The sequence below is a fragment of the Ahaetulla prasina genome, chromosome 8 (assembly GCF_028640845.1).
Source record: "Ahaetulla prasina isolate Xishuangbanna chromosome 8, ASM2864084v1, whole genome shotgun sequence".
NCBI lineage: Eukaryota > Metazoa > Chordata > Lepidosauria > Squamata > Colubridae > Ahaetulla > Ahaetulla prasina.
Genome location: NC_080546.1, coordinates 63115752 through 63142140, shown reverse-complemented (window position 1 = coordinate 63142140; position 26389 = coordinate 63115752). Strand labels below are relative to the sequence as shown.

Here is a 26389-nt window from a genome sequence, read left to right as displayed (position 1 = left end):
TTTTATCTTTCTGGATATCCATCACTTCATTCCAATCACCCATTAATATATGAGTTTTATAATCCCAAAATGTTATTCTTTTATGTAAAAACTTATAAAATTGTTCTTGTTGTTGATTTGGTGCATAAACTCCTATTAAAAGTATCTTTCTCCCCTCCAATAAAAGTTCAATGGCAATATATCTTCCTTGATTATCCGCCTCAATTAATGTTGCAGATAAATTACTCTTTATATAAACAGCTAATCCATTCTTCTTTTCTGTAGAAGATGCAACAAAATGTATTCCCAATTTTGAATTTATCAAATATTTCTGGTCTAATGTTCTAATATGTGTTTCTTGTAAACATACAATGTCATTTTTAAATTGCTTCAAATAATGAAATATCTTTCTTCTCTCTTGTGGTGAGTTTAATCCATTAACATTCCAAGATAAAAGTCTAATTGCCATTATCAGCGATCGGAAACTTTTGAAGCACCAGCCGCAAATCATATCTTTCTTTGGGCCTTGCTCCTCCCACTGTTTCTGTCTTGGTAGTAGCAGATTGAGCCTGTTGAGCCTTTTCTTCTTGTTCCTTGCGTTTGACAGCTGCTCTTGTCATCCTTCGCTCTTTTGGAATCTCTGATCCCATCTTAGACACATCCAACACTTGTAAAAGATCTTCTTCCATTACTATCATTTCTTTTTATTTAATTTCGCCTTCCTTTCTCCTACCATCCGGAAATGGTGGACTTCCAGCTTTGAGCACATAAGCATAAAACTCTCGTGCTTTACTGACTGTATTAAGACGATGTGCTTTCCCTTCATAGTAAACTATTATACCAGTTGGGATGTCCCATCTGTACTCCATCTGACGTTTTTTAAGTTCGTTCACCAAAAAAGCAAATTCCTTCCTACCTCTCAACATTTTTGGGGGAATTTCCTTTAGTATTAAAATATCTTGGCCAGCCGCTTGAATCTTGTCTCCTTTAAAAGAAGCATGTAAAATCTCATTTCTCACTGTTCTAGTAGTAAAATAAATGACAATGTCTCTCGGAAGATTTCTTTGTCTTGCTATCCAGGAATTCACACGATAAATTTTGTCAATAAAAAAAACCACATCTGCTGGCCGAACTGCCAAAATCTCCGCAAAGGCCTCAGAAAAAATTTGCTTCAAATTCTCTTGTCTATTCTCTTGTAGACCCCGTATTCTTAAAACAAATTCCATATCTCTATATTGCACCAAAACAAGTTCATCATCAACTTTATCCATTTTACTTTGAGCTACCTCAATCTTATTTTCCAATTTTAAATTAACTTTCTTTATTTCTTCTACTTCCTGCTCCAATAAAATCACATTTGATGCCAGACCTGTACTGCTGACACCAAACCTTCCTTGACTTCTTTATTTCCAATTTGAATTTCTAACATCTGTTTTTTCATCTCTGACATTTCTTCTATAATTAATTTAAACTTTTCTTCTATCTGAGAGGTTTGCAAATTCATAGCATCATTAAGAGATTCTTTCATAAAATCTTTCAAATTATCCTGAAGTGCTTCCAAATTTAGTGATTCTGTATCTGCTGTATGTGTTAGAAAAACTCCCGGTGTTAATGTTCCTGGAGTTTTTGTTACAGTTGTCTTTAATTGTTTTGCTGCCATCTCTTAAAATTTCTCTTTAACTTAATGTTACGTATAAATCTTCTAAGTCTTTTACAGAAACAGTCTCAATGTCTCTTCCCCCCTCTCGTTACAATGTTTCAAAAAATCTCCAGCAATTCTTCAGCAATAAACAGCAAACAGTGAGAATTGTAACACTTTGGTTTTCAACTGATTAGCTCATTGAAAAACAGCCGCCATTTTCGCTTTGAAGTAAGCTCCAAAACTTAAAAAAAAAATAACAGGAAATTGATTTAATTACTTGCTTTTATAGTTAGAGCTCTCCTGTTTCTGTTCATTCTGGTATATTCTTCTTTAAGCTAAAATCGGTCCTGGCAGTTGGTCGTGACAATTAGGTCTGCTGAAGCAGGAAAAAAGCCTCAGATCTGGAGCGCTTTGAAGTTCTGAGGGGGCTTAACCCTTCAAGCCCCCTGGTGTCTTCCAGGAGTTCTAGGGAAGCTCTACCTCTGCCTCTTTCGCTCACCTCCTCTTCTTCGCCCAAAGAGGGGGAATTTCGAACTGCTGGGCAGCTGATTGTCGCTGTCTTAGCGGTCCAACACGATCCAGAGGTTGGTGATCAAACAGATCACCTCCATTGCCAACGGAGCCAACCTGGAAGCCGGGTTTGCAAACTTTTATTGGCAGTTTATCCCCTCATTTGCACAAACTGCATTACCCATTACCAACCTTCTGAAAATGAAGGGGGAGGCCAAACCAAAACCTAGTAGGCCACTTGAGTGGACTATGGAGTGTCAGGTTGCTTTTGAGAAACTGAAGCGGTTGTTTGCCGCCGAGCCTGTTTTAAAACACCCTGACATGGAAGCCCTTTTCGTCATCCAGGCCGATGCAAGTGATGTGGCAGTTGGGGCAGTGCTACTTCAAGCTAATGCTGATGGGTCCTTACAACCCTGCACCTACACTTCCCGCAAATTGTCCAAGGCCAAACAGAGATGGGCAATTTGAGAGAAAGAAGCTTTTGCTGTCTGTTGGGCCTTGTTAACTTGGAGGCATTTCCTCAAAGGGGCAAAACACCCCTTTGAGGTGTGGACAGACCATAAGAATTTAGAAGGCCTAAAAACCCCTCGGAAGTTGTCACCCAAACAAATGTTGTGTCTGGTGGGAACAACATTTTAATTGCTTTAATTTCACTCTGCGCTACCTCCCAGGAGGAAAGAATTTTATGGCAGATGCCCTCTCAAGACTGCCTCAATACAATAGTGCACAGCTGGAGGTGATCCGGCCGGTTATCCCTTTGAGGCAACTGGTGGCTCCGGTTGTCACCAGAGCCCAGGAGACAGAACTGAACCACCCTGTTTTAAGCGAGCAGTTAAGGGATGCACTAAAAACTGATGATTGGTTCATCTCCAACAGCAATGTGTGTACTGTTCATGATGGTCTCTCACGATGGTCTGTTCATGATGGTGGGGGCCAAATTGTATGTCCCTGCCAGCCTGAGGAGGGCAGTGTTACAACAATACCACAATGCAAAAGTTGCTGGGCATTTTGGATTCGTGAAGACTTTACATTTAATTAAATGACAATTCTGGCGGCCCTCCCTAAAGAAGGACATAGAGGCATATGTCGCTAGCTGTCCTGTATGTGCTTCAGCAAAGAAGCCACCTGGGAAGCTGCCTGGGTTACTCCAGAAAATAGCCAGACCCGGGGCTCCTTGGAAGGAGATATCCATGGATTTTATTGTTGAATTACCCAAAAGTAATGGAAATGCAGTCATCTGGGTGATTACAGACTTGTTCTCTAAACAGGTGCACTTTGTACCCTGTCCAAAGAATCCCTCAGCAAAGATGTTGGCTAAAGTGTTTATTCAACATGTTTATCAGTTATACAGTGTTCCAGAATGAATACTTTCTGGTAGAGGGGTTCAGTTCACCACCCACTTTTGGAGGGAGTTTCTGAGGTTGCTAGGCTCCGCCCAAGGGATAAGCTCTGCCTACCATCCTCAGACAAATGGGGATTGTGAAAGAAATAACTTGGTATTAGAATACCTCAGGTGTTATGTAAATTATCAGCAAGATAACTGGGCGGACTTACTGCCGTTTGCAGAGGTGGCCTATAATAATTCCATACAGAGTAGTACTGGATTTACACCATTCAAGGTGGTGTCGGGTCAGGACTTTGTACCTATCCCGGAATTATTGCAGGAGAAACCTCAAATACCATCTCTGGTAGAATGGATCGAACAACTTCAGGTTACCTGGCCTGTAGCCCATAAGGCGTTGAATGAGGCTCACAGGGCTCATGAGAAATAGGCTGATAGGAAATGGGCTATCCTAAAGGATTACCAAGTGGAGGATAAGGTTTTCCTCTCTACTAAGTACTTACAAACTACCCAGAAGTAAAAAAACAACCCTCAAACCTAAATATGTAGATCCTTTTCCCATCGTGCAAATCGTAAACCCAGTAATGGTACAGTTAGAGTTACTAAAAGCTCTCTGGAGGATTCACTGATGTTCCACGTTAGCTTGCTGAAACCTGTACATAACACTTTTGATTCGTCTGGATCAAGCCCCCCCACCTCCAGTTCCCCTTCTCATTGAAGGAAAACAACATTCTGAAGTCAAAGAAATCCTTGGTTTGGAGTTTTATCATTTGGGAGATATCTACTTGTCTATTTTAATTTGTTTTCTTTTTTAGGACTAATATCTCTTCTGCAGGAGGGCCGAATATCAGCCTCTATGATGCTTGCTTGCTTTTGGCTGCCATTGTAATGGGAGGGGGAAGGATTTGCTGGTATTTGGGAGGGGGGGAAGTGAGCTGGTGGAGATGTCCTGGGAAAAGGGAGGAAACTTCTCACAGGCTTCAGAGCAGCTGTGGAAGGAGCTAATAGCTGTCAAGGTCAACTGTTCCGGCATACCAGGTAGATGGGGCCATCTGAAGAAGTACCCCACATGACACCTTGGGGAGCTGTGGATTGGACACTCAACCTGGGTCTTTGGGGGGAGGGATTTGGGATTGCTTTCAATATGTAATTTTCCCCCAGACTTTTCTTTTCTTTCGTTGCATTCAGTTCATACTCAGTAAAAGTACCTTTTTTTACAAATATGGAGTTGGGGTTTTTCTTTCTTGAGTTTTGAACAGAGGCACACCTGACAGCTTGACACCAAGATATTTGCAGTGTCTACAAGTCCCATTTTTGTAAGATGGGGGAACTATGACAATAAAGCACTGTTTAGCAACTAATTTTTGGGGAACAACCTACCTCTAGAAGGTAGAATATGTACTTTAGTAATGGATTTCCATAAAGCGTTAAATATAGTTGGGAAGTGATCCTTCACCAGCCATTTTACGATTTTTTAAAATTTTATTAATAATGCTACATTTGATTTTAAAGTTATTTTGAGCTCTAATGTTATGAGGGCTGTAGTGTACCTTTTCTTTGTTTACTATGAGTGTTTAATTAAAGTTGGATTTTTTTATGCTTTATGTCATTTTGTTCAGTTTTTTAGGAACTGGGAGCTGTAATGACTTGACAGCACTAAAATACAATGATGTTATTGTTGAGGATGATGATGTTTGATCATTTGTCATGGCATCTGGGATTGTTGGAATCTGTCCAGCTGCCTCAATACCTAGGCACACAGAGTTTTTCCATTCCATTCAAGTGCATGTTCAAATATTCAGCATGAATTCTTCCCTAGCTTTACTTTCTCCAAATTACGTAGCTCTTCTGGTGCTGCCAGACTCGTTATATTTTTGGCTATCATAATATAACATAGTTCTCTTCCAGAATGTCTTCTGGAAGACTCTATAGATAAATAGCCTGTCCCTATATAGGCTGATACTCTCATTTCCTGATAGATCACCTCCAGTTTAATACAATATATGAGGTGTGCATATGTTTGTGTTTGAGTAGTGAAAACTTGGTCTTTTCATGATATGCCAAGCTCATGTTTAATGGAATAATTGTATGACTGTCCCTTTGCTAAACAAATTAAAGTATCCATCTGAGCTTGTCTCCAGATCTGGCAGTTTCTTTTTCATACTGTTAAACAAAATATATTAAAATTAATAGTGGTGCTTTTTCCCAGTTTCTTGCTTATGAGTAACAATCTAGTTATATGTCCCTTAAAAAAAGAATACTGAGATTTAAGAAACCAAGAAATTCATCAACTCTCAAGAAAAAACATTTGTTATACACTGAAAAGTATCTCAAACACCCATTATTTGCATGTTTCACATCACTCTTTCCTATTACCTTTGTGAACATAGGTTTTCCATGTTGGCTGACCATGGTGCATTGATCACAATCCACTGTGATGGAGGAGCTATGATAGGATTCTTTTGAGTGCTTGAGGATGTAATACAGGTCTGTCACTCCTCCTTCAAAGACAGTACTAAAATAACGAGGGATGAGGGTCCTTCCAATGGCTGTGGGAAAAATACAAAGCACATGAGCTGCTAGAGAGAACATATTAAACTGTTGACAGCTGTTAAATGACTAGACCACATTGATTTTATAACAAATCAATCCTAGTTCCCCAAAACAGTAATATAGCAACTGGACATTTTTATTCATTTAACATGTTGCCACAGAATGGTAATTTTATTATAACTTTTATTTCTGCACCATGGCTCTGCAGGGGTGGATTTAAAATTATGACTGCTGGGTCTATGCAATTGAAGCCCTGCATCTTGTTGTATGCACTGCAAATGCATACAGTTTTGTTCATCACCTTAATTTTTGTGACAACCATACCTGCCCCTCTGGAGTCTCCTGTTACATGTCTTTAAGTAAGACTTGCAAGGTGGAATATTCTTGCTTAGGATTCCATTTCATTTATTCTCTGTTCTATTTCAGAAGGGCTGCATTCCAGCCCTTCTCTGCCTGTTTCAAAGCAACTGGGCCCATCTTTCATTTTTCAGCTTTCTTTCCCCTTCTGCAAGGAGGCTTATTTCCCCCTATTCTGGATAGATAAAGGTGCTTCAGATACACAATGATCCAGCTATTGATACATATAATATTATAAAATTATCAATGTATAAATAAGATTATAAACTCTTGCTCTGTTTACTGAGGTTAACAGAACTCAAAAGTTTTTTTTATTGTGATTTCCATGGTTTTAGAGAGCCCTCATGAATAAATCTTACTGCCTTATCAGATTTAGAATTATTCACAAGTAAGTGTCCATAAGGTTGCAAATTCACCACTCTTCTGATAGCCTTGAGAGGAAGAGGCTCAAAAGAGAGGAATAGGAGGACCTTTGGGTGTTGTTATGTTTGGGTATTGACGAGGCAGGAGACCAGGTTAGTGACAACAGCTCTTTAATATAGTGTGACCCAGCAAAACTCTGGAGAAAAACCTCTCCTTATATACACTTCAGCCAGAGGCTGCATCCAATCAGAAGCGAGATACTTCCCGCCTAAAACTCCCGTCAAAACTTACAGTAATACATTACACTCCTTCCCTCCCAGAAGGCACTTTGCCAATATTTACATATTACTTCTCTACGTAGTCCCGCAGGTACGTGGGGCGTCTCCTGACTCTCCCGGACCTGCGCACTTCACTTTCTGGAGTTGAGTCGAGCTTGCCGGAGGGGTTTTTCGTTCCTCTGAGCTCCTCCTCCCGGCCATCCGGCCCTGGATTATTTGCCGGCTCGGACCTGCTGTCCTCTAGCGGAGGGTGTCGCTGGACTTCGCCTGACTCAGATAAGTCTCTGTTTGGTTCTACGCTTTCTGTTTGTTCTCGGCTCCAGTCAGCTGTGGGGTTAATTAAATCATAGTCAGGGCTGGTCTCGCCTAATTCTGCCTTATCGCTCAATCTGTTTCTTAATTGATCTATGTGGCGCCCAAACTCTGCCATCGTCTATTTCCACTAGGTAAGATTTGGGGCCCGTTTGTCTATGACTATCCCCTCTTCCAGCTTTGGCCGTCGCTGTAATTATGTGCCCACACTGAGTCTCCTATGTTTAATTCCCGGATTCTATCTGGTTTTGTTTTGAACCCGTCCTGCACGTAGTTCGGGTGTAGCCGGTCTAGCGGGCACCGTAGCTTCCGTCCCATTAATAGCTCGGCTGGGCTGCGGCCGGTGGCCACACAGGGGGTCCTGTGTTGGACGGTTAGGAATGCGTCGGTTTGTGCCTGCCAATCGCCGGGCCGCCGTGATAGCGCTTCTTCGCACTCGAACAAAGCGTTCAGCAAGGCCGTCGGACGCAGGGGGGAACGGCGCTGAGAGGGCATGTCGGATGCCCTCTTCAGCCAGGTACCCTTCAAATAATGCTGCGGTGAACTGTGGGCCGTTATCGGACACGAGGGTGTCCGGTAGCCCGTGCGTGGCGAAAAGGTGTTTTAGTGCTGCAATGACAGCTCGCGCGGTTGTGGATTTCATTAAGATGATCTCCAGCCATTTGGAGAATGCATCCACCACAATTAGAAATGTTTGGGCGTGGAAGGGCCGGCAAAATCAATGTGTATGCGGGACCAAGGGCCTTGGGGTTTCTCCCACTCCAACACTGGGGCCGAGGTGGTAGTGGTCTGGATTCCTGACATACCTGGCATCGCCAACCCTGTCACCGATTTCCCTGTCCATTAGGGGCCACCAAACATAGCTCCTGGCTAGCCCTTCATCCTTACAATTCCTGGGTGACCCTCATGCAGTAGTTCCAGGACTTTTTTTCTCAGCTTCTCTGGAACTACCACCCTATCCCCCCAGAGCAGGCACCCCCCTTGCACAGACAATTCCCCTCTTTTCTTTGTAAACTCTCTACAACGGTCGCCCGCAGCGGGCCATCCCTTGAACCCAACCGATTACAGTTCTTCAAACAATGTCCCGGTAGCACGCCCGAGCCACTTCCTGCGATGTGACTGGGCCAGAGACCCAAGAGTCAATTAGTAGAACGGGGCTGCCCGGAGTAGGGTCCTCGATTTCCCCGGGCAATGGGCATCTGCTCAATGCGTCCGCATGCCCCAGCTCTTTCCAGGTCGATGCTGCAGTTTGTAAGAGTAGGCGGCCAGAAAATAGTCCATCTGGTCAGCCGGGTGATAGTGCCACTGGCGTTGGGCGGTCGCCAGCCAGTAATCCCAATAGCGGTCTGTGGTCAGTGATAATTTCAAAGTCTCTCCCAAAACGTATTCGTGAAATTTTTCACCCTGACACTATTGCGAGAGCCTCCTATCTAGCTGGCTGTAATTCCTCTCAGCCGGGACATCGTTCGTGAATAGAACGCTATAGGGCTTCAGTGCCGTTTGGGAGTCTGTGGCTAAGTACAGCTCCTACTCCATAGGGGGACGCATCACAAACCAATACTAACGGCAGTCTGTTGTTGTATTGTATTAACAGGCTATCGCTTGATAGCAAACTTTTTACTGCCTCAAATGCCCTATTCTCTGACTTCCCCCACGACCAAGCAGTGTTTTTTCCAAGCAACTTATGCAGCGGTTCAGCAACGTTGCCTTGTCTTTTAAAAACACGGCGTAAAGTTTACCAGACCCAGGAAAGCCTGGAGTTCTGTCTTGTTTTTGGGTGCTGGGGCTCTCTTTATCGCCTTGACTTTGCTCTCAGTGGGTGAATCCTTTTTGTCTATTCTATAGCCCAAAATTCAACAGATTCGACCCCTATCTGACACTTGCTTGCTTTGACTTTTAATCCTGCCGACCTAAAATGGCCAAAACTTTCCTTAACCGCTTCCCCAGTTCTCTTAAATCTTCCCTGATACCAACACATCATCGAAATAGGGTACGACTCGGTAACCCTTGTAGGAGCCGCTCCATCAAATTTTGGAATAGCCGGGCCACACTCACCCGAACTGTAACGGGTGCACTTAAAGGCACCCCGTGCGTTACAATGGTCTGGGCTTCAGCTGTGCTAGCATCTACGGGTAGCTGTTGGTACGCTTGTGCCAAGTCTAATTTGGCGAAAACTTGTCCGTGCCTAGTGAGTGCAATAAGTGTTGCACTACTGGAACTGGGTAGGCGCTCTTTTGCAATGCTTTGTTCAAGGTAGCCTTGTAATCAGCGCAAATTCTTATGGACCCGTCTGGTTTTATAGGGTGACGATTGGCGCCTCCCATTTGGCATGGTCAACTGGCACTAGTATCCCTGGCTGACTAATTTATCTAACTCTTTGTCGATTTTAGGTTTGAGTGCAAAAGGAACCCTCCTTGCCTTTAACCTAATGGGAGCTATTTGGGGTCTAAATTGAAGGAGATAGGGGTCCCTTGTACTTGCCTAAACGGTCCTCGAATACGTCTGCGAATTCCTCCATTAGGGCGCTTTTGCAGGTTGCATCCGCCCGTGGACGCCAGTCACCCCATTCCCAACGCCTGAACCAGTCTAGCCCCAGCAAGCTTGGCAAGGTTCCTCGACTAACGTGATGGGCAGGGTCTTTTCGTATGTCCCAGATTGACCTCGACGGTCGTTGTCCTCGAACAGGGATGCGGTTGCCCTGGTAATCCTGCACCCGGAGCCGTTGTTTCTGTAGCTTGCGCTTATGCGATGTGCGGCAAGGCTTTCACAAAAGTGTCCCAGGACATGATTGTGATAGCTGATCCTGTGTCTACTTCCAGTCGGCACGGTACGCCTTCAATTGTCGGGTTTGTGAAGATCTTTTCTTCGATGCGGGTAGCTGCGTGGTCTATGGTAACAGTCATTCGGTTTGACTTCGCTCTTTCTTTCCTGGCCAATCGCTGGTCGCCTCGCCGATCTCGCGCCTGATTGGCTGGTTTGAAATTTCGGCGGGAATGTGGGTTTGCATCTCTGACTCAGAGCCGCTCTGATTGGCCGATTTGAATTTTCGGCGGAAGGTTGGGGTGCTCGGCAGACTTGAGCCAGGTGCCCTTCCTTTCACACCGCCGCAAATGGCGCCCTGAACTTACATCTTTGGCGCTGATGTCGCCCGCAACTTCCGCATTCCTCCGGGTCTTCCTTGTCGATTTTCCGGTGTAGTGGACTTCTTCCTCCTCTTCGCTGGTTGACTCACGATAGGTTTCTTCGTGGTGGACTGTGCTCGGCTTTGCGCCCGCCATCGGCGTGAGTCGCTTTGTAAGGTGTCTGCTGCATGGTTGGACATCTCATGGGCTCTGGCTTCGCCCAGAGCGTTTGCCAATGTCAGGTTGCTCTTGGCTAGCAACCGTCTCCTCAAACGGATGTCTCTGACCCCCGTATAAGTTGTTCCAGCAGCTCTTCGTCCAGATCGCGGTACTGCAATGCTTGGAGGCTTGTCTCAGGGCTGCCATGTAGTCGCTGATAGACTCGCCTTCTTGTTGCCCGCGCCCCCAAACTCGCATCACGAACGATTTGGACGGGCTGGTGCGTAGTGATTCTTCAGGAGGGTCTGAAGGGTCTGCCACGATACGGAGTGTAGCGGTGTTGGCTCCGCTAGGGCTTCTGCGACGGCGATGACTGCGGACCCACAGTGGCTTATGAAGTAAGCCCGTTTGCGGTTGTCGGAGACTCCCTGTAGCTCGTTTGCCTCCAGGAAACTTTCGAAACGGGTCAAATATATTCCCCATGTCTCCTGGGCAGGGTCAAACGGAGTGGGTGGCGTGTAGCCGGTCATCGCTGCATTCGCTATCACCTTGCTGGGTTTGATTCTCGTAGTGAGTTCAGCTCTGTTCTGGTGCTCTGCCTCAAGATCCCACCCTCGTCGCCAATGTTATGTTTGGGTATTGACGAGGCAGGAGACCAGGTTAGTGACAACAGCTCTTTAATATAGTGTGACCCAGCAAAACTCTGGAGAAAAACCTCTCCTTATATACACTTCAGCCAGAGGCTGCATCCAATCAGAAGCGAGATACTTCCCGCCTAAAACTCCCGTCAAAACTTACAGTAATACATTACAGGTGTCTATTTTCTTCCATGAACAAACTGGAGCCCATTATCAATGTCTCAACTGGGACCATTATCTCTGACTCATAATCACATTCACCAAGTTCTCTTGGAGTGAATTATACCTCAATTAGTCTCCTTCAACTAGTCTTCAGACTAAACTTCAAACTATCCACCAATCTTAGTTCTTTTTAGATGAGAAGAAGGCAACTTCAAACAACATTCAAATCCCTTCCTCACTGCTGATTATTATTGTTGATTGATGTCTACATTTGGAGGATAGAAAATTGATTCATATTTTGCTCCTGTTTTTCAGACAGCCATGGATGCCTGCTTGTCTATGCTCCACTGGTGTGTAATATCTATATGATGTCAAAATATATGCCCTAAAGAGGTGGGGCTTACATCACAATGCTTTCATCATTCTGCCCCTTGAAACATCCCTTGTTGATGCTGCGAATATACTTGATTAAAACCTAAATTAGCCAGTGCCAAGTATTCACTTTTCCTATACTCTTTTACACATCACTGCATTTTATTTTTAATTACCAACACACACACACATTTTTAATTTGTAGCAGACCAGCATCTTTTCTATTTAGTATGGGGAACGTATCTGCATAGTTACAAATACTTTTTTTAAAAGAATCCTTCCAGCTGCCAGTCTGTAAAAATGATAACTGCAAGATTTAGCAGTTTGCTAAGCATTATTTCATTTATTTGTTTTTTTAAAAAAATGGTAGGAAATTTTAATATACAATGTTCAGTTTAGTAACCCTCTTAAATCAAAGGAGACCACAGGACAGATCCTTGCAGGAAAAATAAAATGAACCCATAGCAGGTAGAGAAAAACTTGCTCATTATTTAAAGAAGTGGATGAATTTGAGCAAAGGAAAGATGTTGCCGGTATAATAATCACTAATATCCTATTAGAGATGCAGAACTATTTCTAGATTTATTAATGCAGTGCTGAAATGTGATAAAATACTTCTTCACAACTTCATCTCAGAATCTTGGGATACAATTTATGGAATTACTGTTAAATCGCATTACTGGAATGATGATTCATAGAGTCTTTACAGATTGAAGTACCCTCTATCTATTCAATGTTCCTCAACACTAGTAACTTTAAGGAATGTGGACTTCTTACTGGCATGGCTGGGCAGTTCAAATGGTTGAAGTCCACACATCTTAAAGTTGTTAAGTTTGAGAAACACTGCTCTATAGAATAAGCTTGTTCTCTAATTAAATACACTCAGGATGGCCTGAGAACTGAAGGAGGCAAGAATGACTTTGAAAAGAAAGCTTGATTATGGAGAAAACCTTCTGACATCATGTTTCTCTGTCATTGGCAACTTTTATGGGCTTAAGAATTTTTAATAGTAAAATAGGTAAAATATTGCTGACTGGTGATTTCAACCCACATCCCTCTACTATTTGGAGATGCTTCTTTATCACTATAAGGTAAAGGTAAAGGTTCCCCTCGCACATATGTGCTAGTCATTCCAGACTCTAGGGGGCAGTTCTCATCTCCGTTTCAAAGCTGAAGAGCCAGTGCTGTCCAAAGACATCTCTGTGGTCATGTGGCTGGCATGACTAAATGCCAAAGGTGCATGGAACGCTGTTACCTTCCCACCAAAGGTGGTCCCTATTTTTCTACTTGCATTTTTTACATGCTTTCAAACTGTTAGGTTGGCAGAAGCTGGGATAAGTAACAGGAGCTCATCCCATTTTGCAGCACTAGGGAATCAAACCACTGAACTGCTGACCTTTCAATCGACAAGCTCAGCGTCTTAGCCACTGAGCCACCACGTCCCTTTACCACTGTAAGCCAATGCAATTTCTTGTTTTGCCATTGCAACTTCCCATCAGCATGTTCTGCATTTTATTTCTCTCATTTATAAATGAGAAAAGAAATGGAAGGTCAGCATACAGTTATTTTTTCAAAAAAGGCAAAACATCATATGCTTTGCTTTATGATATAGAAATATATAAAAATGTAAAATATAGAAAATGTAAAATATGCCCTATTAAATTGACTTCTTTTATTTATTTATTTATTTATACATATTAAAACATAAGACATATATGTGTGTGTGTGTGTCAGCCTCCGCTTTAATTTAGCGTATTTCTCCTACTAGATTATCTGACTGTTTTATTACCTTGTTAAAAGTTTGCTCTACTGAATGTCTTACATGCTTTATGGAGGAGGGGGGAGGTTTTCACTGTTCCCAGCGTCGGCTGACATTGCATGTGTGGGAGAGGGGAAAAGCCTTTTTTTAAAATAGATGTTTGAATTGTTTTGGTGCGTGAATGTAACGGCAGCTGCTGACTCCACATTCCATCCAGAAGATTGACAGAGGGAGAATATCGGAAGTGAAACTACACGTGGCTGAGGAGGAAGAAGACATTGGACTATTTCTGTATTGACCTCTAGTTGGGGGAGGGTTCAGGAGAGAATATGACTCTGGGGTTTAGATTTACTTCCAGTTCCAGCTTTGCTTTTACTGCATCCAGACTTGTATGATATAAATTACCAATTTCTTCAATATGATGGAGTTGGGTTTTTATTTTCTCAAACACTGATCTGGGGCAGGCTGACATTAAGCTGGAACTCACCCAAAATCAGTCATCCCGGATCACAGCCGAGGGGACTGAAAACTTTTTTTTTTTACCCCCTTAACGATGTCGGAGCACGAATGCGAACCTGATGAGGAGCAGCTGGCAGACATCTCATCCCAGGACTATCACAGAGGAGTTGATAAGGAATCTTTTCTGGGGAGAAAGCCAACCTCAGAAGATGAGCTGGAGGAGACAGGAGCAGCCTTGGCAGCCACATCGAGCCCTCCCAAATACTCAAGAATTTCTGCAGAGTGGCTGGAGAAACTACAAACACTACAAAAAAAACTCCCTGCTTGGCAACAGGAGGAGCAAATTAAGGATCAATTACAAATTGCAGAAGCCGTCAGACTGTATCGTGAGGCGAAAGAGCGACAGAGAGATCATGAAAGGTATAGAGACCCCACCAAAAAACCCTGGGGGGAGAGGGAAGATGTGGAAACAGAAATTTTGATGGCCACCGGGGGAGCAGCATACAGCAGAGAGATTCAGGAGGAACGAGAGCCTGAGCTGCATTCTCCAGGGGCTGCAGACCTGGGTAGGGGTCAGGGGATCCCCACTGCACAAACGTTACCTCGCAGAAAGGAAAAACCTAAAATTCCCCCAATTCCCATAAAGTTTGATGGAGACCCTAAGGAATTAGGCTTATTCCAGGCTATGGTGGACAGCCACATGCAAGAATGGGGCGAAGATTATTTGTCAGAAGCCTCTAGAGTGAGAAGCGTGACTCAAGCCTTGAGTGGTAGGGCGGCTTCCTGGTATGTGACCTTGTACCAAGAGGATTCCCCTCTCCTGAGGAACTACCACCATTTTATGGCAGCCCTGAGGATGAGATTTGAGGACCCCTTGGCAGAGCAAAAGGCCAAGATTCGCATGAGGTCCATCAGACAAGGGAGGAGACCAGTGACTGACTACAACCAAGAGTTCAGCGATCTGGTACCTCTCATGAGAGGGTGGTCGGAAGTGGCTCTTTTGGACTTATACAAAGACGGCCTAAACGGAGATCTATATAAATCGTGTAGAGCCCGAGCATCCCCAACTACCCTGCATGGCTGGTACACCCTGGCAGCAGAAATGGAGATAGACCTAGCCAAGGACCACCTGCGAAGTGATCGTAGTTGGAGGCAACCCCAAACTCAGTTCCAGAGGGAACCTACCAAAGATTCTGTTGCAGTGGAGAGTGGTAAGAAGAAACCCACGGGCTGTTTCAGATGTGGAAAAGAAGGCCACCGAGCCGCTGATTGTTGTGCGAAGCTGCCACCAAAGGCGACCCCTAGTGGCAAAAAACCAACAGCGCAGGTGGAACCAAAATTGCGAGAGGTCGCAAAGAGGGGAGCGGATGACGCCAAGAACGCTCCTCCCATCGAGGAGGAATTTGGGACTCCTACTGGGTCTGATGACAGCGAGCCATCTTCGGAATCGGACGAGGATCTCCTGGTGAGTTGGAAAGGGGGTCCCCTTACCATTCCAGTACAACTGCGCATCCCATCCTCAGGAATGCAAGGAGAAATGCTAGCCCTCTTAGACTCTGGGTGTACCCGATGTATCTTAAGCCCTGAGGTGGTGGAGAAAATGGAACTAAGACTAAAAACATTGAGCAGGCCCATAGCCTTCTGCCAGCTAGATGGATCGGTAGCGGGGGGAGGCCCAGCCCACTTTGTGACACAACCCCTAGAGATGACCATAGAAGACCATAAAGAAATCATAAACTTCACAGTGGCCCCAGGGATGGACGAGCCTCTCGTACTGGGTCTCTCGTGGCTCCGAAAATGGAACCCGAAAATAAACTGGAGAACAGGGGTGTTACGACTCCGCACAAAGGCACAAAAGAAGGAGAAGATAAGTTTAAAACCCCCTGATCCCGATTGCCCTGAGAAACTGGGGGCGATGGTTGAACGGCTAGAGGGGGAGAAAAAAATTCCTAAAGAGTACTGGGACCTACGAGAGGTTTTTAGTGAAAAAGCATCTGACGTGCTGCCTCCCCATAGGCCCACAGACTGTGCAATAGACATTCTACCAGGGGTGAAACTCCCAAAACCAAAATCTACCCCATGACCCAGAAAGAACTGGGGGAATTACGGAACTTTATAGATAAAAATTTAGAACGAGGATTCATTCAACCGGCTAGGCCTTGGGTTGCAGCCCCAGTCATGTTCCAGGAAAAGAAAGATGGCATCGTTCGCTTGATAGTTGACTATAGAAACCTGAACTGTGTGTGCGTGGAAAATGTATACCCCATGCCTCTTATGAAAGACATGCTCGCCCACTTGGCCAAAGGAAAGTTCTTTACTAAATTGGACTTACGAGAAGCCTATTACAGAGTGCGCATAAAAGAAGGGGATGAATGGAAAACGGCGTTCAATTGTCCCCTTGGCTGCTTTCAATTCCGAGTCTTACCATTTGGGTTGCAAGGGGCCCCAGCAGTTTTCATGCAGCTAATAAATGAAGTTCTCCAAGAACATTTGTTTAAATGGGTTCTTGTTTATCTTGTGACATACTTATCTACACTGAAACCATGGAGGAGCACGTGAACCTAGTAAGGGCAGTACTTAAAAAATTACTGGCCGCTGAACTTTATGCAAAATTGTCAAATGTGAATTCCATCAATCAAAAATCAACTATCTGGAATACCGTATTTCCTCTGATGGATTGGAGATGGACCCTGCCAAAGTCCAAGCAGTACTGGAGTGGGCATCTCCTCGCACCCGCAAACAGTTACAGAGCTTTCTGGGTTTTGCTAATTTTTATCGTCAGTTCATTCCCTCTTTTGCTGACATTGCCCTGCCAATCACCAATCTCCTCAAAACAAGAGGAAATATTAAACCCAAACCATCCTTACCACTGGAGTGGTCAATGGAGTGTCAGGCCGCTTTTGAGAAGTTGAAGCGATTGTTTGCCGCCAAGCCGGTCCTCAAGCACCCTGACATGGAATCCCCATTCGTGGTTCAAGCAGATGCTAGCGACGTAGCAGTCGGAGCAGTTTTACTCCAAAACAATGCTAAAGGTGAGCTACAACCATGTGCTTACACATCTCGTAAACTCACTGAAACAGAGCAGAGATGGGCCATCTGGGAAAAGGAGGCTTTTGCAGTGCACTGGGCTCTCCAAACATGGAGACAATTCTTGGAGGGGGCCAAACACCCTTTTGAAGTATGGACTGATCATAAAAACTTAGAAGCCCTAAAAACTCCCAGAAAGCTATCACCAAAACAAGCTCGATGGGTCCAATACTTTAACCGTTTTAATTTTTCCTTGCGATACATTCCTGGGGGAAAGAACTTCCTTGCGGACGCCCTTTCCCGTTTACCTCAGTACAACAGTACTCGCAAGGAAGTAGCACGACCTATACTCCCAGTGCAACAGTTAGCAGCCCCGGCAATTACTCGTACCCAAGCTCATACCGATCCAACGTTACCAGATGATCTCACCAATTTACTCAAGGAAGCCTTAAACAAGGATGACTGGTTCTTAGCCCATTCGCACGAGTGCACTCTTCGCGATGGACTGGCTTGGGTAGGAGCAAAGTTGTATGTCCTTGCATCTCTGAGGGAGGTCATACTTCTACGTTGTCATGATGCTAAAATGGCTGGCCATTTTGGATTCGTCAAAACCTTACACCTCCTGAAAAGACAGTTTTGGTGGCCAGGTCTTAAGAAAGACATTGAATCCTATATAGCAAGCTGCCCTGTTTGTGCATCAGCTAAAAAATGACCAGGGAAGCCTCCTGGCTTGCTGCAAACAGTAGCCCGGCCAGAAGCCCCATGGAAAGAAATATCCATGGATTTCATAGTGGAATTACCTGAAAGTGGAGGCAATACAGTAATCTGGGTGGTTACTGACCTGTTCTCCAAACAAGTGCACTTCATCCCATGTTCCAAAATTCCTTCTTCAAAAACTTTGGCAAAACTGTTTGTCCAACACATCTACAGACTCCATGGGGTTCCTAAACGAATAATCTCAGACAGAGGGGTGCAATTCACTTCTAAGTTTTGGAAAGAATTTTTGCGGCTGATAGGCTCCACCCAAGGCTTAAGCTCCTCCCATCATCCTCAAACTAATGGCGGCTGTGAACGCTCCAACTCAGTACTAGAACAATACCTACGATGTTACATTAATTATCAACAAGATAATTGGTCGGACTTACTACCATTTGCGGAAGTAGCTTACAATAATTCTGTTCATAGCAGCACTGGATTCACCCCATTTAAAATTGCCTCAGGTCAAGAATTTGTCCCCATTCCCGAACTCCCTGAACAAAAACCATTGATTCCGTCCCTGGCTGAATGGATAGAACAATTGCAAAGTACATGGAAAATGACACGAAAAGCGATTGACGATGCTCATCACACACACAAAAAACAAGCAGATAAAAAGAGAGCTCCTGAGAAAAAATTCCAAGTAGGAGATAAAGTTTTCTTTACTAAATATTTACAAACAACTCAGAAATCGAAAAAACTTGGACCCAAATATGTGGGCCCATTCCCCATCGTGAAAATCATAAATCCGGTAACAGTCCAACTAGAACTACCTAAATCTCTCAGAAGAATTCACCCTGTTTTCCACGTTAGTTTGCTCAAACCTGAGCACACATCCCGCCTTAGACATAATCCTACTAAGGCCCCTGTACCTATCCTCATCAACGGGGAAGAACATTTTGAAATTAAGGAAATTCTAGACTCTAGAAAATATAGAAATAAAATCCAATATTTGGTAGCTTGGAAACATTTTTCTCTATCACAAGCTGAATGGGTTAACAAAGAAGATATTCAGGCCCCCAAAAAACTAGCACTATTTTATAACAAATATCCTGATAAACCCTAACTTTTCTTTGTCTTTTCCAGGACTAACGTCCTTTTTTCGAAGGAGGGCCGAATGTCAGCCTCCGCTTTAATTTAGTGTATTTCTCCTACTAGATTATCTGACTGTTTTATTACCTTGTTAAAAGTTTGCTCTACTGAATGTCTTACATGCTTTATGGAGGAGGGGGGAGGTTTTCACTGTTCCCAGCGTCGGCTGACAATGCATGTGTAGGAGAGGGGAAAAGCTTTTTTAAAAATAGATGTTTGAATTGTTTTGGCGCGTGAATATAATGGCAGCTGCTGACTCCACATTCCATCCAGAAGATTGACAGAGGGAGAATATCGGAAGTGAAACTACACGTGGCTGAGGAGGAAGAAGACATTGGACTATTTCTGTATTGACCTCTAGTAGGGGGGGGTTCAGGAGAGAATATGACTCTGGGGTTTAGATTTACTTCCAGTTCCAGCTTTGCTTTTACTGCATCCAGACTTGTATGATATAAATTACCAATTTCTTCAACATGATGGAGTTGGGTTTTTATTTTCTCAAACACTGATCTGGGGCAGGCTGACAGTGTGTGTGTGTGTGTGTGTGTGTGTGTAGGTCTTTGGTTATTCGGGTTTTCTCCCGCGTAAAATTGGAAGTGTCTTGGCGACGTTTCAACGAAGTCTCATTCGTCATCTTCAGGCTGGTGTTTTCAGCTTCGTAATTCTAGGAGCAATGTGTGATTGCAGCTGTTTCTGCCTTTTAACTGCTAGTGGGGGTTTGAACTGATTGGTTGGGAGCTTGGCTGTGCTCTGATTGGATGGGGAGGTGTTCTGTTTGGGTGGGGGCTTGGTTGTGCTCAGGTTAGTCTGAGTTGCAGGGGGATTTGAGTTGGTGAGATGCATTGCTGTTGTTTGGATTCTCGTTTGTGGTCGTGCTACATCTTCATGGTTGGTGTCAGTCTGCTGCATGTATGGATTGGAGGGGTTTGAAATGGCTAATGATGCAGCTGTGGTCTGGCTTCTGGTCCATGGTTGTGCTTCATCATCGGTGTGGGTTTGAGTCTGCTTTCCGCGTGGATGTGTGGTGGTGACATGTTGTGTGGCTCTCATGAGTGTGGTTCTGGCGTCATTCCTCATGTTAGTGACTCGTTTGTCGATAAGGGCGGGTTTCCAAATGGCTGGTAGGCAGGAAGTATCATCTCATTTATTCATGCAGTGTGGGTGTTTTTCTATCTCGATGGCTTCTCTGATTATTCTGTTGTTAAAGTGTTCAGTTTTGGCGATAGTTCTGGTCTTTTTAAAATCAATTTTATGTCCTGTGGCTTTAAGGTGTTGGACCAGGGAAGAAGTTGGTTCCTCTTTTCAGACTGAGTTTTTATGTTCTTCAATGCGTGCACTTATTCTTCTGTTGTTTTGGCCGATGTATGTGGTGGTGCAGGCGGTGCATGGGATTTCATATACTCCTTGATTTTCTAATTCAATTTTGTCTTTGGGGTTTCTTAGGATGGTGGATATTTTTTGGTTTGTGCAGAATGCTGCCTTGATGTTGTGTTTGCAGAGGATCTTGCTGATTCTGTCTGTGGTGCCTTTTATATGTGGGAGGAGGGCTTTGCCGTTTTCTTGTTCTCTGTCTTGGATTTTAGTGGAGGCTTCTTTATGGATTAGTTTGGTAATCTTATTTCTTTGGAGTCCATTGGATGTTAGTACATTAGTGAGAGTGTGTAGTTTGGTTTTTAGGTGTTGTTCACACTTTCCCGTGTTGGCCACACGGGAAAGAAAAACTGAACAACTTCCTCATCCGTGCCCCTCCTGGTTGGTGCTGGCCACACAGGAGGTGACACAAGGCTGGCTCCAGGGGATTATTAATGCTTCTCTGTGGGAGGGGATCTTTCCCGCTGCCTTGAAAGAGGTGGTGGTGAGACCTCTCCTCAAGAAGCCTTCCCTGGACCCGGCTGTTTTAGGTAATTATCGTCCGGTCTCCAACCTTCGCTTTACGGCGAAGGTTGTAGAGAGTTTGGTGGCACGTCAGCTACCCCAGTACCTGGATGAAACCGTCTATCTAGACCCGTTCCAGTCCGGCTTCCGGCCCAGATACAGTACGGAGACGGCTTTGGTCGCGTTGGTGGATGATCTCTGGAGGGCCAGGGATAAGGGTTACTCCTCTGCCCTGGTCCTATTAGACCTCTCAGCGGCTTTTGATACCATCGACCATGGTATCTTGCTGTGCCGGTTAGAGGGGTTGGGAGTGGGAGGCACCGTTTATCGGTGGTTCTCCTCCTACCTCTCTGACCGGACGCAGACGGTGTTGACAGGGGGGCAGAGATCGACTCCGAGGCGCCTCATTTGTGGGGTGCCACAGGGATCGATTCTCTCGCCTCTCCTGTTCAACATCTACATGAAGCCACTGGGTGAGATCATCAGTGGTTTTGGGGTGAGATACCAACTGTACGCTGATGACACGCAGCTGTACTTTTCCACCCCAGGCCACCCCAACGAAGCTATCGAAGTACTGTCCTGGTGTCTGGAGGCCGTATGGGTCTGGATGGGGAGGAACAGGCTCAAACTTAATCCCTCCAAGACGGAGTGGCTGTGGATGCCGGCACCCCGGTACAGTCAGCTGCAGCCGCGGCTGTCTGTTGGGGGCGAGTCATTGGCCCCGATGGAGAGGGTGCGCAACTTGGGCGTGCTCCTGGATGGGTGGCTGTCTTTCGAAGACCATTTGACAGCCGTCTCCAGGAGAGCTTTCTATCAGGTTCGCCTGATCCGCCAGTTGCGCCCCTTCCTGGACCGGGATGCCCTATGCATGGTCTCTCATGCTCTCGTTACCTCTCGTCTGGACTATTGCAATGCTCTCTACATGGGGCTCCCCTTGAAGAGCACCCAGAGACTCCAGCTAGTCCAGAATGCGGCTGCGCGGATTATTGAGGGAGCAGTTCGGAGCTCCCATGTAACACCTATCCTGTGCAGATTGCACTGGCTACCTGTTGTTTTCCGGGTGCGCTTCAAGGTATTGATTACCACCTTTAAAGCGCTCCATGGCTTAGGACCAGGATACCTACGGGACCGTCTACTGCCAACGTCTATCTCCCAACAACCGGTGCGCTCTCACAGAGAGGGACTCCTCAGGGTGCCATCAGCCAAGCAATGTCGGCTGGCGGCCCCCAGGGGGAGGGCCTTCTCTGTGGGGGCTCCTACCCTATGGAACGAGCTTCCCCCTGGACTCCGACAAATACCTGACCTTAGGACCTTCTGCCGCGAACTTAAAACCTACTTATTTCGTCTTGCTGGACTCGCTTAAATTTTATATTATTAAATTGATTTATGGGTTTTAAATTTTTTAGTAAATTTTAGAGGGAATATTTTTATCTATAAGTAGCCAAATTAAATAGATTTTTTAAGGATTGTTTTTAGTTTTGTATTGTTGTTTTCTTTCTGTATTTTATTTGTCGCTGTACACTGCCCTGAGTCCTTTGGGAGAAGGGCGGTCTATAAATAAAATAATAATAATAATAATAATAATAATAATAATAATAATAATAATAATAATAATAATAATAATAATAATAATAATTATTATTATTATTATTATGTGTGTGTGTGTGTGTGTGTGTGTGTATTATTATTATTATTATTATTATACACCTCAACAGTCTACACCCAAAAATACAATTCACCATTGAAATAGAAGCTAACAACCAACTTCCCTTCCTGGATGTCTTAGTTTACAGGAAATCCAATGGCTCCCTAGGACACACCATCTACCAGAAGAAAACATACACAAGCCGCTATTTGCACGCACTCTCACACCACCACCCAGCACAGATCAACTCCGTAGCCAAGACACTAATCTCCAGAACAAAATGCTTAGCTGATGAACAGCACCTAAAAACCAAACTACACACTCTCACTAACATACACACAACACCACCACCAATCATCCTCACCAGATTCAAACCCAAACCCATCCCACAGATGAACCACAACCACCATCCAGAAGCCAGACCATCTTGATACCACTGGCTGCTGCGCCCCCCTCCGATCCCCACACAAAGCAGGCTGACACACACCAGGAACACATGACAGGACCTCGAACTCGGAGCCAAACCAGGGCCCGGGATGCTGCATCACAGCCATCTGCTCAAGACATCACATCACAGAACTTCAGAGATCACAACACCAAAGCTCAGGAACAAAAGACCAGGACCACATCCGCACAGGATGCTATGAAACAGCCGACCAATCTGCAAACACCCACTCCATCTACCAATCAGTATGCAACCACACAGCCAACCAACCCGCTCACAGCAACACTCCCCACCTCGATCAATCTGCAAACACCCACTCCATCTACCAATCAAGATGCACCCACACAGCCAACCAACCCGCTCACAGCAACACTCCCCACCACCCCACCAGTATTTATAGGGAGACGGCAGCTCCGACCACTTTTTCCTCGAGAAGCACAAAGCCGAAGACACCAGCCTGAAGATGATGAGTGACACCTCGTTGAAACATCACCAAGATACTCTCAACCTTACATGGGAAAAGACCCGAAAATGCCAAGACCTACATACCTATACCCGTGAAAACCTACAAAAACAAATATATATAACAGAGATATAAAAGTGGGCGGTAGGTATAAAAAGGTTGACTAACCCTGATGTAGATGAAATAAAAGAAGATAGATCATAAAAGTAAAATAAGATAGGATTAAAATATGTATACCCAGTAAGAAAGGACTGCTCTGAATAGCTGATAAGAAATAGTGATATATCACTATTATTATGATATATCTTCTTTTATTTCATCTACATCAGGGATAGTCAACCTTTTTATACCTACCGCCCACTTTTATATCTCTGTTAGTAGTAAAATTTTCTAACTGCCCACCGGTTCCACAGTAATGCGCCGTGTCTGTGCATGCCTCTCGCACATCGTGGATTGGGTTTTGGGGGGGTGCCGGCTACCAGCTCTGCTTGTCTGTTATAACTATGTGGTGTGGGGGAGATGCGCAAGCTATTCTGGGATGAGGCTCTTTTGTTTGTGGTTGCACTATAGCGCCCTTTAGTTTCACTTACGTAACGTGAACTAAACTTATGTGCGGGTGAAACAAATAGTATATTTTCAGAAATTTAAATTGTCACAGGGAATTTTATGAAAACCTAATGAAAATGTTTTTAAATAATGTTATGAATTTTTTTAAAAAAGTCAATTAAATTTAAAAAAAGGAAAGTGCTTCAGTATCGGACAAAACCCCTACCACCCACCATGAAAGCTGGAACGCCCACTAGTGGGCGGTAGGGACCAGGTTGACTACCACTGATCTACATTCTACCCTATTATTCAGTTTTCTTATCTTTCCTATTTTCTAATCATTCGTACCATCTACACCAGATCTTATAGTATTCTGTATCTTCTTTTTCTTTGATTTCTTTTGTGAGTTTATCCATCTCGGTGCATTCTAGAATTTTCCTAATTAGATCTTCCTCTGTTGGTGGGTTCTCTTTTTTCCAATTTTGCGCATATGCTATACGTGCCGCTTGTTAATATGTGTAGTATTAAGTATTGTATATCATTTGTGTGGTTTTCTGTTGGGATCCCTAATAGGAATTTTTCTGGTTCTCCCTTTATTGATTTCTTTATTATCTCTTCTAACCACTTTTTAATTTTAGCCCAAAATTGTTTTGCCACTGGGCATGTCCACCAAAGATGGTAATATGTTCCGTAGTTACTTTTACACTTCCAACACTTTGGTAAGTTACTAGGGAACATCTTTGCTATTCTAGCTGGCGGAAGATGCCATCTATGAAACATTTTCATCTGGTTCTCCTTGTATGCTGTTGATATAGTCAATTTCATATTTGTTCTCCACATCTTTTCCCACTTCTCTAATTCTACTGTATGGTTAAAGTTTCTTGCCCATTTAATCATAGTTTACGTCACTATTTCCTCTTCCATTTTATACCATAACAGGAAATTATATGTTTTACTGATTAATTTTTGGTCCTTCCCATATATTATTTTATCCAATTCATTTTGCTCCAATTGTATCTGATTAGTTTTTGTATCTTCTATGTATTTTGATCTAATTTGGAAGTACATCCACCATTCAACTTCCGTATTCAAATCCTGTTCCAATTCTTCTTTTGTTTTTAGTTTTCCCAATTCAAATGATACATCCCTGTACCTAATTATTTTAGTCCAATCTATTAAATTTGGATGTGTTCGTGTTTCGTTGGGGGAAATCCAAGATGGTATATTCGTATAATTCCCTCAACACTGTCAAACTATTTACTAAATCTGCACTATTAATCTTCTCATCGTTCCCATCACCCATCTCCTTCCACTTATGGTTGTATGACTGTAACTTTGTTGCTGGTAATCCTTATGATTTTTATTGATCTGATTGTTTCCTGATTGCTTATTCTTACCCTATGATTATCATTAAGTGTTGTATCATTAAATGTTAAACTTGTTGAGACTGTTTGGGATGGATTTGATCCTGTGGCTCCCGAGGACATGGACAGGTTGCTGGGGAGGTTGAATGCCACCACATGTTTACTGGACCCGTGCCCTTCCTGGTTGGTGCTGGCCACACAGGAAGTGACATGAGGCTGGCTCTGGGGGATTATAAATGCTTCTTTGTGGGAGGGGGTCATCCCTGCCGCCTTGAAAGAGGTGGTAGTGAGACCCCTCCTCAAGAAGCCTTCCCTGGACCCAGCTGTGTTAGGTAATTATCGTCCGGTCTCCAACCTTCGCTTTGTGGCGAAGGTTGTAGAGAGTGTGGTGGCATGTCAACTTCCCCGGTACCTGGATGAAACTGTCTATCTAGACCCATTCCAGTCCAGCTTCCGGCCCGGATACAGCACGGAGATGGCTTTGGTCGCATTGGTTGATGATCTCTGGAGGGCCAGGGATAGGGGTTATTCCTCTATCCTGGTCCTCTTAGACCTCTCAGCGGCTTTTGATACCATCGACCATGGTATCCTGCTGCACCGATTGGAGGGATTGTGAGTGGGAGGCACCGTTTATTGGTGGTTCGCCTCCTATCTCTCCGATCGATCGCAGACGGTGTTGGCAGGGGGACAGAGGTCGGCCCCGAGGCACCTCACTTGTGGGGTGCCACAGGGGTCGATTCTCTCGCCCTTCCTGTTCAACATCTATATGAAGCCGCTGGATGAGATCATCAGTGGCTTTGGGGTGAGGTACCATCTGTATGCGGATGACACTCAGCTGTACTTTTCCACCCCGGGCCACCCCAACGAAGCCGTCAAAGTGCTGTCCCGGTGTCTGGAAGCCGTACGGGTCTGGATGGGGAGAAACAGGCGAAAGCTCAATCCCTCCAAGACGGAGTGGCTGTGGATGCCGGCACCCCAGTACAGTCAGTTGCATCCACGGCTGACTGTTGGGGGCGAGTTATTGGCCCCGATGGAAAGGGTGCGCAACTTGGGCGTTCTCCTGGATGGACGGCTGTCTTTTGAAGATCATTTGACGGCCGTCTCCAGGAGAGCTTTTTACCAGGTTTGCCTGGTCCGCCAGTTGCGCCCCTTCCTAGACCGGGATGCCT

At 44.5% G+C, this 26389-nt stretch overlaps 1 protein-coding gene across 2 annotated transcripts in view; it reads right to left on the bottom strand.

Moving 5' to 3' along the window:
- Nucleotides 1–26389, bottom strand: part of LDB2 (LIM domain binding 2) — a 528562-nt gene that overhangs the window by 185101 nt on the left and 317072 nt on the right. For both annotated transcript variants that reach the window (XM_058192632.1, XM_058192633.1), the window contains exon 3: nt 5850–6022. In XM_058192632.1, the coding sequence (XP_058048615.1) occupies nt 5850–6022 (173 nt within the window). The remainder of the gene's footprint in view (nt 1–5849; nt 6023–26389) is intronic.